Below are 15,272 nucleotides of genomic sequence, written 5' to 3' on the forward strand. Positions count from 1 at the left end.
GTCTCTTATTCTCCATTATTGGTAAAGTTTATAAAGTCTGTTATTCTCCATTATTGGTGAAGTGGATAAAGTCTGTTATTCTCCATTGTTGGTGAATTGTATAAAGTCTGTTATTCTCCATTATTATTGAAAGGTATAAAGTCTGTTATTCTCCATTATTGGTGACGTGTATAAATTCTGTTATTCTCCATTATTGGTGAAGTGTATAAAGTGTGTTTTTCTCCATTATTTGGGAAGTGTATAAAGTCTGTTATTCTCCAATATTGGTGACATATATAAAGTCTGTTATTCTCCATTATTGGTGACATGTATGAAGTCTGTTATTCTCCATTATTGGTGAAGTGTATAAAATCTGTTATTCTTCTTTATTGGTGACGTGTATAAAGTCTGTTATTCTCTCTTATTGGTGACGTGTGTAAAGTGTGTTATTCTCCATTATTTGGGAAGTGTATAAAGTCTGTTGTTCTCCATTATTGGTGACATGTATAAAGTCTGTTACTCTCCATTTTTGGTGAAGTGTATAAAGTCTGTTATTCTCCATTATTGGTGACGTGTATAAAGTCTGTTATTCTCCATTATTGGTGATGTTTATAAAGTCTTTCATTCTCCATTTTTGGTGACGTGTATAAAGTATGTTATTCTTCACTATTGGTGAAGTGTATAAAGTCTGTTATGCTCAATTATTGGTGACAAGTATAAAGTCGGTTTTTCTCCATTATTGGTGAAGCGTATAAAGTCTGTTATTCTCCATTATTGGTGAAGTTCATAAATTCTGTTATTCTCCATTATTGGTGAAGTGTATAAAGTCTGTTATTCTCCATTATTGGTGACGTGTATAAAGTCTGTTATTCTTCATTATTGATGACATGTATAAAGTCTGTTATTCTCCATTATTGGTGATGTTTATAAAGTCTTTTATTCTCCATTTTTGGTGACGTGTATAAAGTATGTTATTCTTCATTATTGGTGAAGTGTATAAAGTCTGTTATGCTCCATTATTGGTGACAAGTATAAAGTCCGTTATTCTCCATTATTGGTGAAGCGTATAAAGTCTGTTATTCTCCATTATTGGTGAAGTGTATAAAGTCTGTTGTTCTCCATTATTGGTGACATGTATAAAGTCTGTTACTCTCCATTTTTGGTGAAGTGTATAAAGTCTGTTATTCTCCATTATTGGTGACGTGTATAAAGTCTGTTATTCTCCATTATCGGTGATGTGTATAAAGTCTTTTATTCTCCATTTTTGGTGAAGTGTATGAAGTCTGTTATTCTCCATTATTGGTGACGTGTATAGAGTCTGTTATTCTCCATTATTTGTGAAGTGTATAAAGTCTGTTATTCTCCATTATTGGTGACGTGTATGAGGTCTGTTATTATCCATTATTGGTGAAGTTCATGAATTCTGTTATTCTCCATTATTGGTGAAGTGTATAAAGTCTGTTATTCTCCATTATCGGTGACGTGTATAAAGTCTGTTATTCTTCATTATTGATGACATGTTTAAAGTCTGTTATTCTCCATTATTGGTGCCGTGTATAAAGTATGTTATTCTTCACTATTGGTGAAGTGTATAAAGTCTGTTATGCTCCATTATTCGTGACAAGTATAAAGTCTGTTATTCTCCATTATTGGTGAAGCGTATAAAGTCTGTTATTCTCCATTATTGGTGAAGTGTATAAAGTCTGTTGTTCTCCATTATTGGTGACATGTATAAAGTCTGTTACTCTCCATTTTTGGTGAAGTGTATAAAGTCTGTTATTCTCCATTATTGGTGACGTGTATAAAGTCTGTTATTCTCCATTATTGGTCATGTTTATAAAGTCTTTTATTCTCCATTTTTGGTGACGTGTATAAAGTATGTTATTCTTCACTATTGGTGAAGTGTATAAAGTCTGTTATGCTCAATTATTGGTGACAAGTATAAAGTCGGTTATTCTCCATTATTGGTGAAGCGTATAAAGTCTGTTATTCTCCATTATTGGTGAAGTTCATAAATTCTGTTATTCTCCATTATTGGTGAAGTGTATAAAGTCTGTTATTCTCCATTATTGGTGATGTGTATAAAGTCTGTTATTCTTCATTATTGATGACATGTATAAAGTCTGTTATTCTCCATTATTGGTGACGTGTATATAGTATGTTATTCTTCACTATTGGTGAAGTGTATAAATTATGTTATGCTCCATTATTGGTGACAAGTATAAAGTCGGTTATTCTCCATTATTGGTGAAGCGTATAAAGTCTGTTATTCTCCATTATTGGTGAAGTGTATAAAGTCTGTTGTTCTCCATTATTGGTGACATGTATAAAGTCTGTTACTCTCCATTTTTGGTGAAGTGTATAAAGTCTGTTATTCTCCATTATTGGTGACAGGTATAAAGTCTGTTATTCTCCATTATTGGTGATGTTTATAAAGTCTTTTATTCTCCATTTTTGGTGACGTGTATAAAGTATGTTATTCTTCACTATTGGTGAAGTGTATAAAGTCTGTTATGCTCCATTATTGGTGACAAGTGTAAAGTCTGTTATTCTCCATTATTGGTGAAGCGTATAAAGTCTGTTATTCTCCATTATTGGTGAAGTGTATAAAGTCTGTTGTTCTCCATTATTGGTGACATGTATAAAGTCTGTCACTCTCCATTTTTGGTGAAGTGTATAAAGTCTGTTATTCTCCATTATTGGTGACGTGTATAAAGTCTGTTATTCTCCATTATTGGTGATGTGTATAAAGTCTTTTATTCTCCATTTTTGGTGAAGTGTATGAAGTCTGTTATTCTCCATTATTGGTGACGTGTATAGAGTCTGTTATTCTCCATTATTTGTGAAGTGTATAAAGTCTGTTATTCTCCATTATTGGTGACGTGTATGAAGTCTGTTATTATCCATTATTGGTGAAGTTCATAAATTCTGTTATTCTCCATTATTGGTGAAGTGTATAAAGTCTGTTATTCTCCATTATTGTTGAAGTGTATAAAGTCTGTTACTCTCCATTTTTGGTGACTTGTATAAAGTCTGTTACTCTCCATTTTTGGTGAAGTGTATAAAGTCTGTTATTCTCCATTTTTGGTGACGTGTATAAAGTCTGTTATTCTCCATTATTGGTGATGTGTATAAAGTCTGTTATTCTCCATTATTGGTGAAGTGTATAAAGTCTGTTACTCTCCATTTTTGGTGAAGTGTATAAAGCCTGTTATTCTCCATTATTGGTGATGTGTATAAAGTCTGTTATTCTCCATTATTGGTGAAGTGTATAAAGTCTGTTACTCTCCATTTTTGGTGAAGTGTATAAAGTCTGTTATTCTCCATTATTGGTGATGTGTATAAAGTCTGTTATTCTCCATTATTGGTGATGTGTATAAAGTCTGTTATTCTCCATTATTGGTGACATGTATAAAGTCTGTTACTCTCCATTATTGGTGATGTGTATAAAGTCTGTTATTCTCCATTATTGTTGAAGTGTATAAAATCTGTTACTCTCCATTTTTGGTGAAGTGTATAAAGCCTGTTATTCTCTATTATTGGTGAACTGTATAAAGTCTGTTATTCTCCATTATTGGTGACATGTATAAAGTCTGTTATTCTCCATTATTGGTGAAGTGTATAAAGTCTGTTATTCTCCCTTATTGGTCACGTGTACAAAGTCTGTTATTCTCCATTATTGGTTAAGTGTATAAAGTCTGTTATTCTCCATTATTGGTAAAGTTTATAAAGTCTGTTATTCTTCATTGTTGGTGAAATGTATAAGGTCTGTTATTCTCTATTATTGGTGAAGTGTATAAAGTCTGTTATTCTCCATTATTGGTGACATGTATGAATTCTGTTATTCTCCATTATTGGTGAAGTGTATGAAGTCTGTTATTCTCTATTATTGGTGGACTGTATAAAGTCTGTTATTCTCCATTATTGGTGACATGTATAAAGTCTGTTATTCTCCATTATTGGTGAAGTGTATAAAGTCTGTTATTCTCCCTTATTGGTCACGTGTACAAAGTCTGTTATTCTCCATTATTGGTTAAGTGTATAAAGTCTCTTATTCTCCATTATTGGTAAAGTTTATAAAGTCTGTTATTCTCCATTATTGGTGAAGTGGATAAAGTCTGTTATTCTCCATTGTTGGTGAATTGTATAAAGTCTGTTATTCTCCATTATTATTGAAAGGTATAAAGTCTGTTATTCTCCATTATTGGTGACGTGTATAAATTCTGTTATTCTCCATTATTGGTGAAGTGTATAAAGTGTGTTTTTCTCCATTATTTGGGAAATGTATAAAGTCTGTTATTCTCCAATATTGGTGACATATATAAAGTCTGTTATTCTCCATTATTGGTGACATGTATGAAGTCTGTTATTCTCCATTATTGGTGAAGTGTATAAAATCTGTTATTCTCCTTTATTGGTGACGTGTATAAAGTCTGTTATTCTCTATTATTGGTGACGTGTGTAAAGTGTGTTATTCTCCATTATTTGGGAAGTGTATAAAGTCTTTCATTCTTCATTATTATTGAAAGGTATAAAGTCTGTTATTCTCCATTATAGGTGACGTGTATAAATTCTGTTATTCTCCATTATTATTGAAGGGTATAAAGTCTGTTATTCTCCATTATTGGTGACGTGTATAAAGTCTGTTATTCTCCATTATTGGTGAAGTGTATAAAGTCTGTTATTCTCCATTTTTGGTGACGTGTATAAAGTCTGTTATTCTCCATTATTGTTGAAGTGTATAAAGTCTGTTATTTTCCATGATTGGTGACGTGTATAAAGTCTGTTATTCTCCATTATTGGTGACGTGTATAAAGTCTTTTATTCTCCATTTTTGGTGAAGTGTATGAAGTCTGTTATTCTCCATTATTGGTGACGTGTATAGAGTCTGTTATTCTCCATTATTAGTGAAATGTATAAAATCTGTTATTCTCCATTATTGGTGACGTGTATAAAGTCTGTTATTCTCCATTATTGGTGAAGTGTGTAAAGTCTGTTATTCTCTATTATTGGTGACGTGTATAAAGTGTGTAGTTCTCCATTATTGGTGAAGTGTATAGAGTTTGTTATTCTCCATTATTATTGAAGTGTACAAAGTCTGTTATTCTCCAATATTGGTGAAGTGTATAAAGTCTGTTATTCTCCATTATTGGTGACGTGTATAAAGTCTGTTATTCTCCATTATTGGTGACGTGTATGAAGTCTGTTATTATCCATTATTGGTGAAGTTCATAAATTCTGTTATTCTCCATTATTGGTGAAGTGTATAAAGTCTGTTATTCTCCATTATTGGTGACATGTATAAAGTCTGTTACTCTCCATTTTTGGTGAAGTGTATAAAGTCTTTTATTCTCCATTTTTGGTGACGTGTATAAAGTATGTTATTCTTCACTATTGGTGAAGTGTATAAAGTCTGTTATGCTCCATTATTGGTGACAAGTATAAAGTCTGTTATTCTCCATTATTGGTGAAGCGTATAAAGTCTGTTATTCTCCATTATTGGTGAAGTGTATAAAGTCTGTTGTTCTCCATTATTGGTGACATGTATAAAGTCTGTTACTCTCCATTTTTGGTGAAGTGTATAAAGTCTGTTATTCTCCATTATTGGTGACGTGTATAAAGTCTGTTATTCTCCATTATTGGTGATGTGTATAACGTGTTTTATTCTCCATTTTTGGTGAAGTGTATGAAGTCTGTTATTCTCCATTATTGGTGACGTGTATAGAGTCTGTTATTCTCCATTATTTGTGAATTGTATAAAGTCTGTTATTCTCCATTATTGGTGACGTGTATGAAGTCTGTTATTATCCATTATTGGTGAAGTTCATAAATTCTGTTATTATCCATTATTGGTGAAGTGTATAAAGTCTGTTATTCTCCATTATTGGTGACGTGTATAAAGTCTGTTATTCTTCATTATTGATGACATGTATAAAGTCTGTTATTCTCCATTATTGGTGACGTGTATATAGTATGTTATTCTTCACTATTGGTGAAGTGTATAAAGTCTGTTATTCTCCATTATTGGTGACGTGTATAAAGTCTGTTATTCTCCATTATTGTTGAAGTGTATAAAGTCTGTTATTCTCCATTATTGGTGATGTGTATAAAGTCTGTTATTCTCCATTATTGGTGATGGGTATAAAGTCTGTTATTCTCCATTATTGGTGACATGTATAAAGTCTGTTACTCTCCATTATTGGTGATGTGTATAAAGTCTGTTATTCTCCATTATTGTTGAAGTGTATAAAGTCTGTTACTCTCCATTTTTGGTGAAGTGTATAAAGTCTGTTATTCTTTATTATTGGTGAAGTTTATAAAGTCTGTTATTCTCCATTATTGGTGACATGTATAAAGTCTGTTGTTCTCCATTATTGGTGAAGTGTATGAAGTCTGTTATTCCCCATTATTGGTGACATGTATAAAGTCTGTTATTCTCCATTATTGGTGAAGTGGATAAGGTCTGTTATTCTCTATTATTGGCGAAGTGTATAAAGTCTGTTATTCTCCATTATTGGTGACATGTATGAATTCTGTTATTCTCCATTATTGGTGAAGTGTATGAAGTCTGTTATTCTCTATTATTGGTGAACTGTATAAAGTCTGTTATTCTCCATTATTGGTGACATGTATAAAGTCTGTTATTCTCCATTATTGGTGAAGTGTATAAAGTCTGTTATTCTCCCTTATTGGTCACGTGTACAAAGTCTGTTATTCTCCATTATTGGTTAAGTGTATAAAGTCTGTTATTCTCCATTATTGGTAAAGTTTATAAAGTCTGTTCTTCTCTCTTATTGGTGAAATGTATAAGGTCTGTTATTCTCTATTATTGGTGAAGTGTATAAAGTCTGTTATTCTCCATTATTGGTGACATGTATGAATTCTGTTATTCTCCATTATTGGTGAAGTGTATGAAGTCTGTTATTCTCTATTATTGGTGAACTATATAAAGTCTGTTATTCTCCATTATTGGTGACATGTATAAAGTCTGTTATTCTCCATTATTGGTGAAGTGTATAAAGTCTGTTATTCTCCCTTATTAGTCACGTGTACAAAGTCTGTTATTCTCCATTATTGGTTAAGTGTATGAAGTCTGTTATTCTCCATTATTGGTAAAGTTTATAAAGTCTGTTATTCTCTATTATTGGTGAAATGTATAAAGTATGTTGTTCTCCATTATTGGTGAAGTGTTTAAAGTCTTTTATTCTCCATTATTATTGAAAGGTATAAAGTCTGTTGTTCCCCATTATTGGTGACGTGTATAAATTCTGTTATTCTCCATTATTGGTGAAGTGTATAAAGTCTGTTATTCTCCAATGTTGGTGAAGTGTATAAAGTCTGTTATTCTCCATTATTGGTGACGTGTATAAATTCTGTTATTCTCCATTATTGGTGAAGTGGATAAAGTCTGTTATTCTCCATTTTTGGTGAAGTGTATAAAGTATGTTATTCTCCATTATTGGTGACGTGTATAAAGTCTGTTATTCTCCATTATTGGTGATGTGTATAAAGTCTTTTATTCTCAATTTTTGGTGAAGTGTATGAAGTCTGTTATTCTCCATTATTGGTGACGTGTATAGAGTCTGTTATTCTCCATTATTTGTGAAGTGTATAAAGTCTGTTATTCTCCATTATTGGTGACGTGTATGAGGTCTGTTATTATCCATTATTGGTGAAGTTCATAAATTCTGTTATTCTCCATTATTGGTGAAGTGTATAAAGTCTGTTATTCTCCATTATTGGTGACGTGTATAAAGTCTGTTATTCTTCATTATTGATGACATGTTTAAAGTCTGTTATTCTCCATTATTGGTGACGTGTATAAAGTATGTTATTCTTCACTATTGGTGAAGTGTATAAAGTCTGTTATGCTCCATTATTGGTGACAAGTATAAAGTCTGTTATTCTCCATTATTGGTGAAGCGTATAAAGTCTGTTATTCTCCATTATTGGTGACGTGTATAAAGTCTGTTATTCTCCATTATTGGTCATGTTTATAAAGTCTTTTATTCTCCATTTTTGGTGACGTGTATAAAGTATGTTATTCTTCACTATTGGTGAAGTGTATAAAGTCTGTTATGCTCAATTATTGGTGACAAGTATAAAGTCGGTTATTCTCCATTATTGGTGAAGCGTATAAAGTCTGTTATTCTCCATTATTGGTGACGTGTATAAAGTCTGTTATTCTTCATTATTGATGACATGTATAAAGTCTGTTATTCTCCATTATTGGTGACGTGTATATAGTATGTTATTCTTCACTATTGGTGAAGTGTATAAATTATGTTATGCTCCATTATTGGTGACAAGTATAAAGTCGGTTATTCTCCATTATTGGTGAAGCGTATAAAGTCTGTTATTCTCCATTATTGGTGAAGTGTATAAAGTCTGTTGTTCTCCATTATTGGTGACATGTATGAAGTCTGTTACTCTCCATTTTTGGTGAAGTGTATAAAGTCTGTTATTCTCCATTATTGGTGACAGGTATAAAGTCTGTTATTCTCCATTATTGGTGATGTTTATAAAGTCTTTTATTCTCCATTTTTGGTGACGTGTATAAAGTATGTTATTCTTCACTATTGGTGAAGTGTATGAAGTCTGTTATGCTCCATTATTGGTGACAAGTGTAAAGTCTGTTATTCTCCATTATTGGTGAAGCGTATAAAGTCTGTTATTCTCCATTATTGGTGAAGTGTATAAAGTCTGTTGTTCTCCATTATTGGTGACATGTATAAAGTCTGTTACTCTCCATTTTTGGTGAAGTGTATAAAGTCTGTTATTCTCCATTATTGGTGACGTGTATAAAGTCTGTTATTCTCCATTATTGGTGATGTGTATAAAGTCTTTCATTCTTCATTTTTGGTGAAGTGTATGAAGTCTGTTATTCTCCATTATTGGTGACGTGTATAGAGTCTGTTATTCTCCATTATTTGTGAAGTGTATAAAGTCTGTTATTCTCCATTATTGGTGACGTGTATGAAGTCTGTTATTATCCATTATTGGTGAAGTTCATAAATTCTGTTATTCTCCATTATTGGTGAAGTGTATAAAGTCTGTTATTCTCCATTATTGGTGACGTGTATAAAGTCTGTCATTCTTCATTATTGATGACATGTTTAAAGTCTGTTATTCTCCATTATTGGTGACGTGTATATAGTATGTTATTCTTCACTATTGGTGAAGTGTATAAAGTCTGTTATTCTCCATTATTGGTGACGTGTATAAAGTCTGTTATTCTCCATTATTGTTGAAGTGTATAAAGTCTGTTACTCTCCATTTTTGGTGACTTGTATAAAGTCTGTTACTCTCCATTTTTGGTGAAGTGTATAAAGTCTGTTATTCTCCATTTTTGGTGACGTGTATAAAGTCTGTTATTCTCCATTATTGGTGATGTGTATAAAGTCTGTTATTCTCCATTATTGGTGAAGTGTATAAAGTCTGTTACTCTCCATTTTTGGTGAAGTGTATAAAGCCTGTTATTTTCCATTATTGGTGATGTGTATAAAGTCTGTTATTCTCCATTATTGGTGAAGTGTATAAAGTCTGTTACTCTCCATTTTTGGTGAAGTGTATAAAGTCTGTTATTCTCCATTATTGGTGATGTGTATAAAGTCTGTTATTCTCCATTATTGGTGATGTGTATAAAGTTTGTTATTCTCCATTATTGGTGACATGTATAAAGTCTGTTACTCTCCATTATTGGTGATGTGTATAAAGTCTGTTATTCTCCATTATTGTTGAAGTGTATAAAGTCTGTTACTCTCCATTTTTGGTGAAGTGTATAAAGCCTGTTATTCTCTATTATTGGTGAACTGTATAAAGTCTGTTATTCTCCATTATTGGTGACATGTATAAAGTCTGTTATTCTCCATTATTGGTGAAGTGTATAAAGTCTGTTATTCTCCCTTATTGGTCACGTGTACAAAGTCTGTTATTCTCCATTATTGGTTAAGTGTATAAAGTCTCTTATTCTCCATTATTGGTAAAGTTTATAAAGTCTGTTATTCTCCATTATTGGTGAAGTGGATAAAGTCTGTTATTCTCCATTGTTGGTGAATTGTATAAAGTCTGTTATTCTCCATTATTATTGAAAGGTATAAAGTCTGTTATTCTCCATTATTGGTGACGTGTATAAATTCTGTTATTCTCCATTATTGGTGAAGTGTATAAAGTCTGTTACTCTCCATTTTTGGTGAAGTGTATAAAGCCTGTTATTCTCCATTATTGGTGATGTGTATAAAGTCTGTTATTCTCCATTATTGGTGAAGTGTATAAAGTCTGTTACTCTCCATTGTTGGTGAAGTGTATAATGTCTGTTATTCTCCATTATTGGTAAAGTTTATAAAGTCTGTTATTCTATGTTATTGGTGAAATGTATAAGGTCTGTTATTCTCTATTATTGGTGAAGTGTATCAAGTCTGTTATTCTCCATTATTGGTGACATGTATGAATTCTGTTATTCTCCATTATTGGTGAAGTGTATGAAGTCTGTTATTCTCTATTATTGGTGGACTGTATAAAGTCTGTTATTCTCCATTATTCGTGACATGTATAAAGTCTGTTATTCTCCATTATTGGTGAAGTGTATAAAGTCTGTTATTCTCCCTTATTGGTCACGTGTACAAAGTCTGTTATTCTCCATTATTGGTTAAGTGTATAAAGTCTCTTATTCTCCATTATTGGTAAAGTTTATAAAGTCTGTTATTCTCCATTATTGGTGAAGTGGATAAAGTCTGTTATTCTCCATTGTTGGTGAATTGTATAAAGTCTGTTATTCTCCATTATTATTGAAAGGTATAAAGTCTGTTCTTCTCCATTATTGGTGACGTGTATAAATTCTGTTATTCTCCATTATTGGTGAAGTGTATAAAGTGTGTTTTTCTCCATTATTTGGGAAGTGTATAAAGTCTGTTATTCTCCAATATTGGTGACATATATAAAGTCTGTTATTCTCCATTATTGGTGACATGTATGAAGTCTGTTATTCTCCATTATTGGTGAAGTGTATAAAATCTGTTATTCTCCTTTATTGGTGACGTGTATAAAGTCTGTTATTCTCTATTATTGGTGACGTGTGTAAAGTGTGTTATTCTCCATTATCTGGGAAGTGTATAAAGTCTTTTATTCTTCATTATTATTGAAAGGTATAAAGTCTGTTATTCTCCATTATTGGTGACGTGTATAAATTCTGTTATTCTCCATTATTATTGAAGGGTATAAAGTCTGTTATTCTCCATTATTGGTGACGTGTATAAAGTCTGTTATTCTCCATTATTGGTGAAGTGTATAAAGTCTGTTATTCTCCATTTTTGGTGACGTGTATAAAGTCTGTTATTCTCCATTATTGGTGAAGTGTATAAAGTCTGTTATTTTCCATGATTGGTGACGTGTATAAAGTCTGTTATTCTCCATTATTGGTGACGTGTATAAAGTCTTTTATTCTCCATTTTTGGTGAAGTGTATGAAGTCTGTTATTCTCCATTATTGGTGACGTGTATAGAGTCTGTTATTCTCCATTATTAGTGAAATGTATAAAATCTGTTATTCTCCATTATTGGTGACGTGTATAAAGTCTGTTATTCTCCATTATTGGTGAAGTGTGTAAAGTCTGTTATTCTCTATTATTGGTGACGTGTATAAAGTGTGTAGTTCTCCATTATTGGTGAAGTGTATAAAGTTTGTTATTCTCCATTATTATTGAAGTGTACAAAGTCTGTTATTCTCCATTATTGGTGAAGTGCATAAAGTCTGTTATTCTCCATTATTGGTGACGTGTATAAAGTCTGTTATTCTCCATTATTGGTGACGTGTATGAAGTCTGTTATTATCCATTATTGGTGAAGATGTAGTTGCGTCAAAATTTAAGTTGATCTTAAAAGAAAGCATTTTTTTTTCTCTATCAGTTGATATGTTGTTTGTTGTGTTACGCGAACGCATTGCCAAGATATTTGAAGATTAAAACCGAAAAAATCTGATCACCGTAAAAACGCTCAGGCCACAAAAACGTGCCCAGCCTCGCCAAAAATGATGTAACGCGTTTGGCAACCTCTCTCTATCTCTCGTATTCACATCGGCTATTTGCGATAAAAGTCTAGTCTTACGCGGCTCTATTGGCATATATCTTATTTTGTATTTGCTCGTGTTGGCTAGAATAAAATTTTAAATCCTGCTACAGATGCATTTTTATGAATGTTTAAAAGGCCTCAAATAACGAAAATTGAAAGTTTGTTCTACTCACTTTCTCCAAATGTTGTGTAAACATTTGGGTACCGACTACCAATTCTACCGGTCTACGGTAATTCTGTCTAGTCACTTTATGTAGAACGCGGTCTTTGTATCAGCACAGTTCTGCAGCTACCCATATAAACGATATACAGCCTCCCATAAGGCCCGCCCACATTATGTCGCCTTTTACCTATTGCCTACGTACTAGTTTCTTACTAGTTTCTTACAGTGTCGTATAGTTTCACACTGAAACTATACGGCTCTGGTTTCTTACTACTAGCAAGCCACCTCTTTGAAAAGAATATAGACAGGGATAGAGTTTTAAGGATGAGAAGTCTGCTGCAAACTGGATTTGAACTCACATTCTCCAGTTCTGCGGACACCCATATACCATATCCAATTCACTACAATATTCTGCAAATCATGTTTTGCATTATCTTCAACAATATTATTTTATTATATAATTTTTACAAGCAAAAATATTTTCATCTCGGCATAAAGCTTTTATTAAAAATATTCATCAAGTCGTGGCCACTCACATAGTATTAGCTGATACAATAAGACAAATTCATCTACTGCAACAAACTCAAACAAAACATCATCCAGCATGCATTCAAGTCTTGCTTTCTCCTTTATAGCAGTTTCCACACTGACAAAGCTTCTTCGGCTGGTGGGACGACATAAACATTCTGTAATCAGTAAAACAAGTAAATGTAAACAAAGTAGATGCAATAAATATGTCATTCATAGATATGTCATTCTAAAGCGTATCTATTGACAGCTTCCAAATTGGGAGTTAAATAGATTGCGAGTGTAATTTTAAAAACGAATAAACATTTAATAAAGGCACAAGTACGCCAAGCCAACGATTCGAAGCTTTGGTTCTGGAAATTAAAGATTTGCAATGATCAATCGATTTTATCCACTTCCTACGTGTGAAAATAATTTGTAATCATGACTCTAATTTACCAAAGAAAATTCGAAAAAAAATATTATAGCTAGGTAAAACGGCAGATAAGCTATGAAACGATGATTGGAGATAGCAAAGAATTATCATTTTATTAATTAGTATATGTATTTATGACTATAAAAAATATTACATTTACTAAAGTATAGAAGACTCTATGTTAATTTACCTCCATTCTGTCTTCTTCTGCAGCAAAACGCTGCTGACGCCTGTCAGCTTTGGCCATAGGCTGTCTACTCTAATCTTTTACTAAACGTTGCTCAGATAACTCTGAGTAGCGGTCGCTCGAACTTGAAGCCATTTTAAAACTATGTATAACTTAGTAATTGTTGAAACGCGTTGAATCAGTAACGATGAGCATGAATTCTCTAGCGATGAGAATCTTCGAGATCACAGACAACGCGTTTTACGAGTGATAACATTTATTACGGTCTATATAAAAATTTCGCGATCGTGATTGGCTAACGAAGCGACCTCATATTTATCGCTCGTGGTTTCGTTTCAGAAAACAAGCTAGTTACGTCACGAAATTGGCACCCGCTGGAACGTGAGCTTTTTAAAAGAGGGCCTCATTCAAACGCATATATCTCTGGACAGGGTTGGTCTACAAAGACAAAAATAGCATCAAATTGTAGCTGATGTTTTAGCCTTTTATGGGTCCTAATTTCATTTTTGACGCAACTACATCTTTATTCTCCATTATTGGTGAAGTGCATAAAGTCTGTTATTCTCCATTATTGGTGACGTGTATAAAGTCTGTTATTCTCCATTATTGGTGACGTGTATGAAGTCTGTTATTATCCATTATTGGTGAAGTTCATAAATTCTGTTATTCTCCATTATTGGTGAAGTGTATAAAGTCTGTTATTCTCCATTATTGGTGACATGTATAAAGTCTGTTACTCTCCATTTTTGGTGAAGTGTATAAAGTCTTTTATTCTCCATTTTTGGTGACGTGTATAAAGTATGTTATTCTTCACTATTGGTGAAGTGTATAAAGTCTGTTATGCTCCATTATTGGTGACAAGTATAAAGTCTGTTATTCTCCATTATTGGTGAAGCGTATAAAGTCTGTTATTCTCCATTATTGGTGACGTGTATAAAGTCTGTTATTCTCCATTATTGGTGACGTGTATAAAGTGTTTTATTCTCCATTTTTGGTGAAGTGTATGAAGTCTGTTATTCTCCATTATTGGTGACGTGTATAGAGTCTGTTATTCTCCATTATTTGTGAAGTGTATAAAGTCTGTTATTCTCCATTATTGGTGACGTGTATGAAGTCTGTTATTATCCATTATTGGTGAAGTTCATGAATTCTGTTATTCTCCATTATTGGTGAAGTGTATAAAGTCTGTTATTCTCCATTATTGGTGACGTGTATAAAGTCTGTTATTCTTCATTATTGATGACATGTATAAAGTCTGTTATTCTCCATTATTGGTGACGTGTATATAGTATGTTATTCTTCACTATTGGTGAAGTGTATAAAGTCTGTTATTCTCCATTATTGGTGACGTGTATAAAGTCTGTTATTCTCCATTATTGTTGAAGTGTATAAAGTCTGTTATTCTCCATTATTGGTGATGTGTATAAAGTCTGTTATTCTCCATTATTGGTGATGTGTATAAAGTCTGTTATTCTCCATTATTGGTGACATGTATAAAGTCTGTTACTCTCCATTATTGGTGATGTGTATAAAGTCTGTTATTCTCCATTATTGTTGAAGTGTATAAAGTCTGTTACTCTCCATTTTTGGTGAAGTGTATAAAGTCTGTTATTCTCCATTATTGGTGAAGTTTATAAAGTCTGTTATTCTCCATTATTGGTGACATGTATAAAGTCTGTTGTTCTCCATTATTGGTGAAGTGTATGAAGTCTGTTATTCCCCATTATTGGTGACATGTATAAAGTCTGTTATTCTCCATTATTGGTGAAGTGGATAAGGTCTGTTATTCTCTATTATTGGCGAAGTGTATAAAGTCTGTTATTCTCCATTATTGGTGACATGTATGAATTCTGTTATTCTCCATTATTGGTGAAGTGTATGAAGTCTGTTATTCTCTATTATTGGTGAACTGTATAAAGTCTGTTATTCTCCATT

General features: G+C 32.5%; 1 protein-coding gene across 1 annotated transcript in view; it reads right to left on the minus strand.

The window, feature by feature from the left end:
• Positions 1-12,299, minus strand: part of LOC137401417 (uncharacterized) — a 294,112-nt gene extending 281,813 nt beyond the window's left edge. The window contains exon 1 of the mRNA XM_068087751.1: positions 12,218-12,299. Within this exon, the coding sequence (XP_067943852.1) occupies positions 12,218-12,241 (24 nt within the window). The 5' untranslated portion in view covers positions 12,242-12,299. The remainder of the gene's footprint in view (positions 1-12,217) is intronic.
• Positions 12,300-15,272: the final 2,973 nt, after the last annotated feature.

Source organism: Watersipora subatra, chromosome 8 (genome assembly GCF_963576615.1).
Source record: "Watersipora subatra chromosome 8, tzWatSuba1.1, whole genome shotgun sequence".
In the NCBI taxonomy this organism is placed as follows: Eukaryota; Metazoa; Bryozoa; class Gymnolaemata; order Cheilostomatida; family Watersiporidae; genus Watersipora; species Watersipora subatra.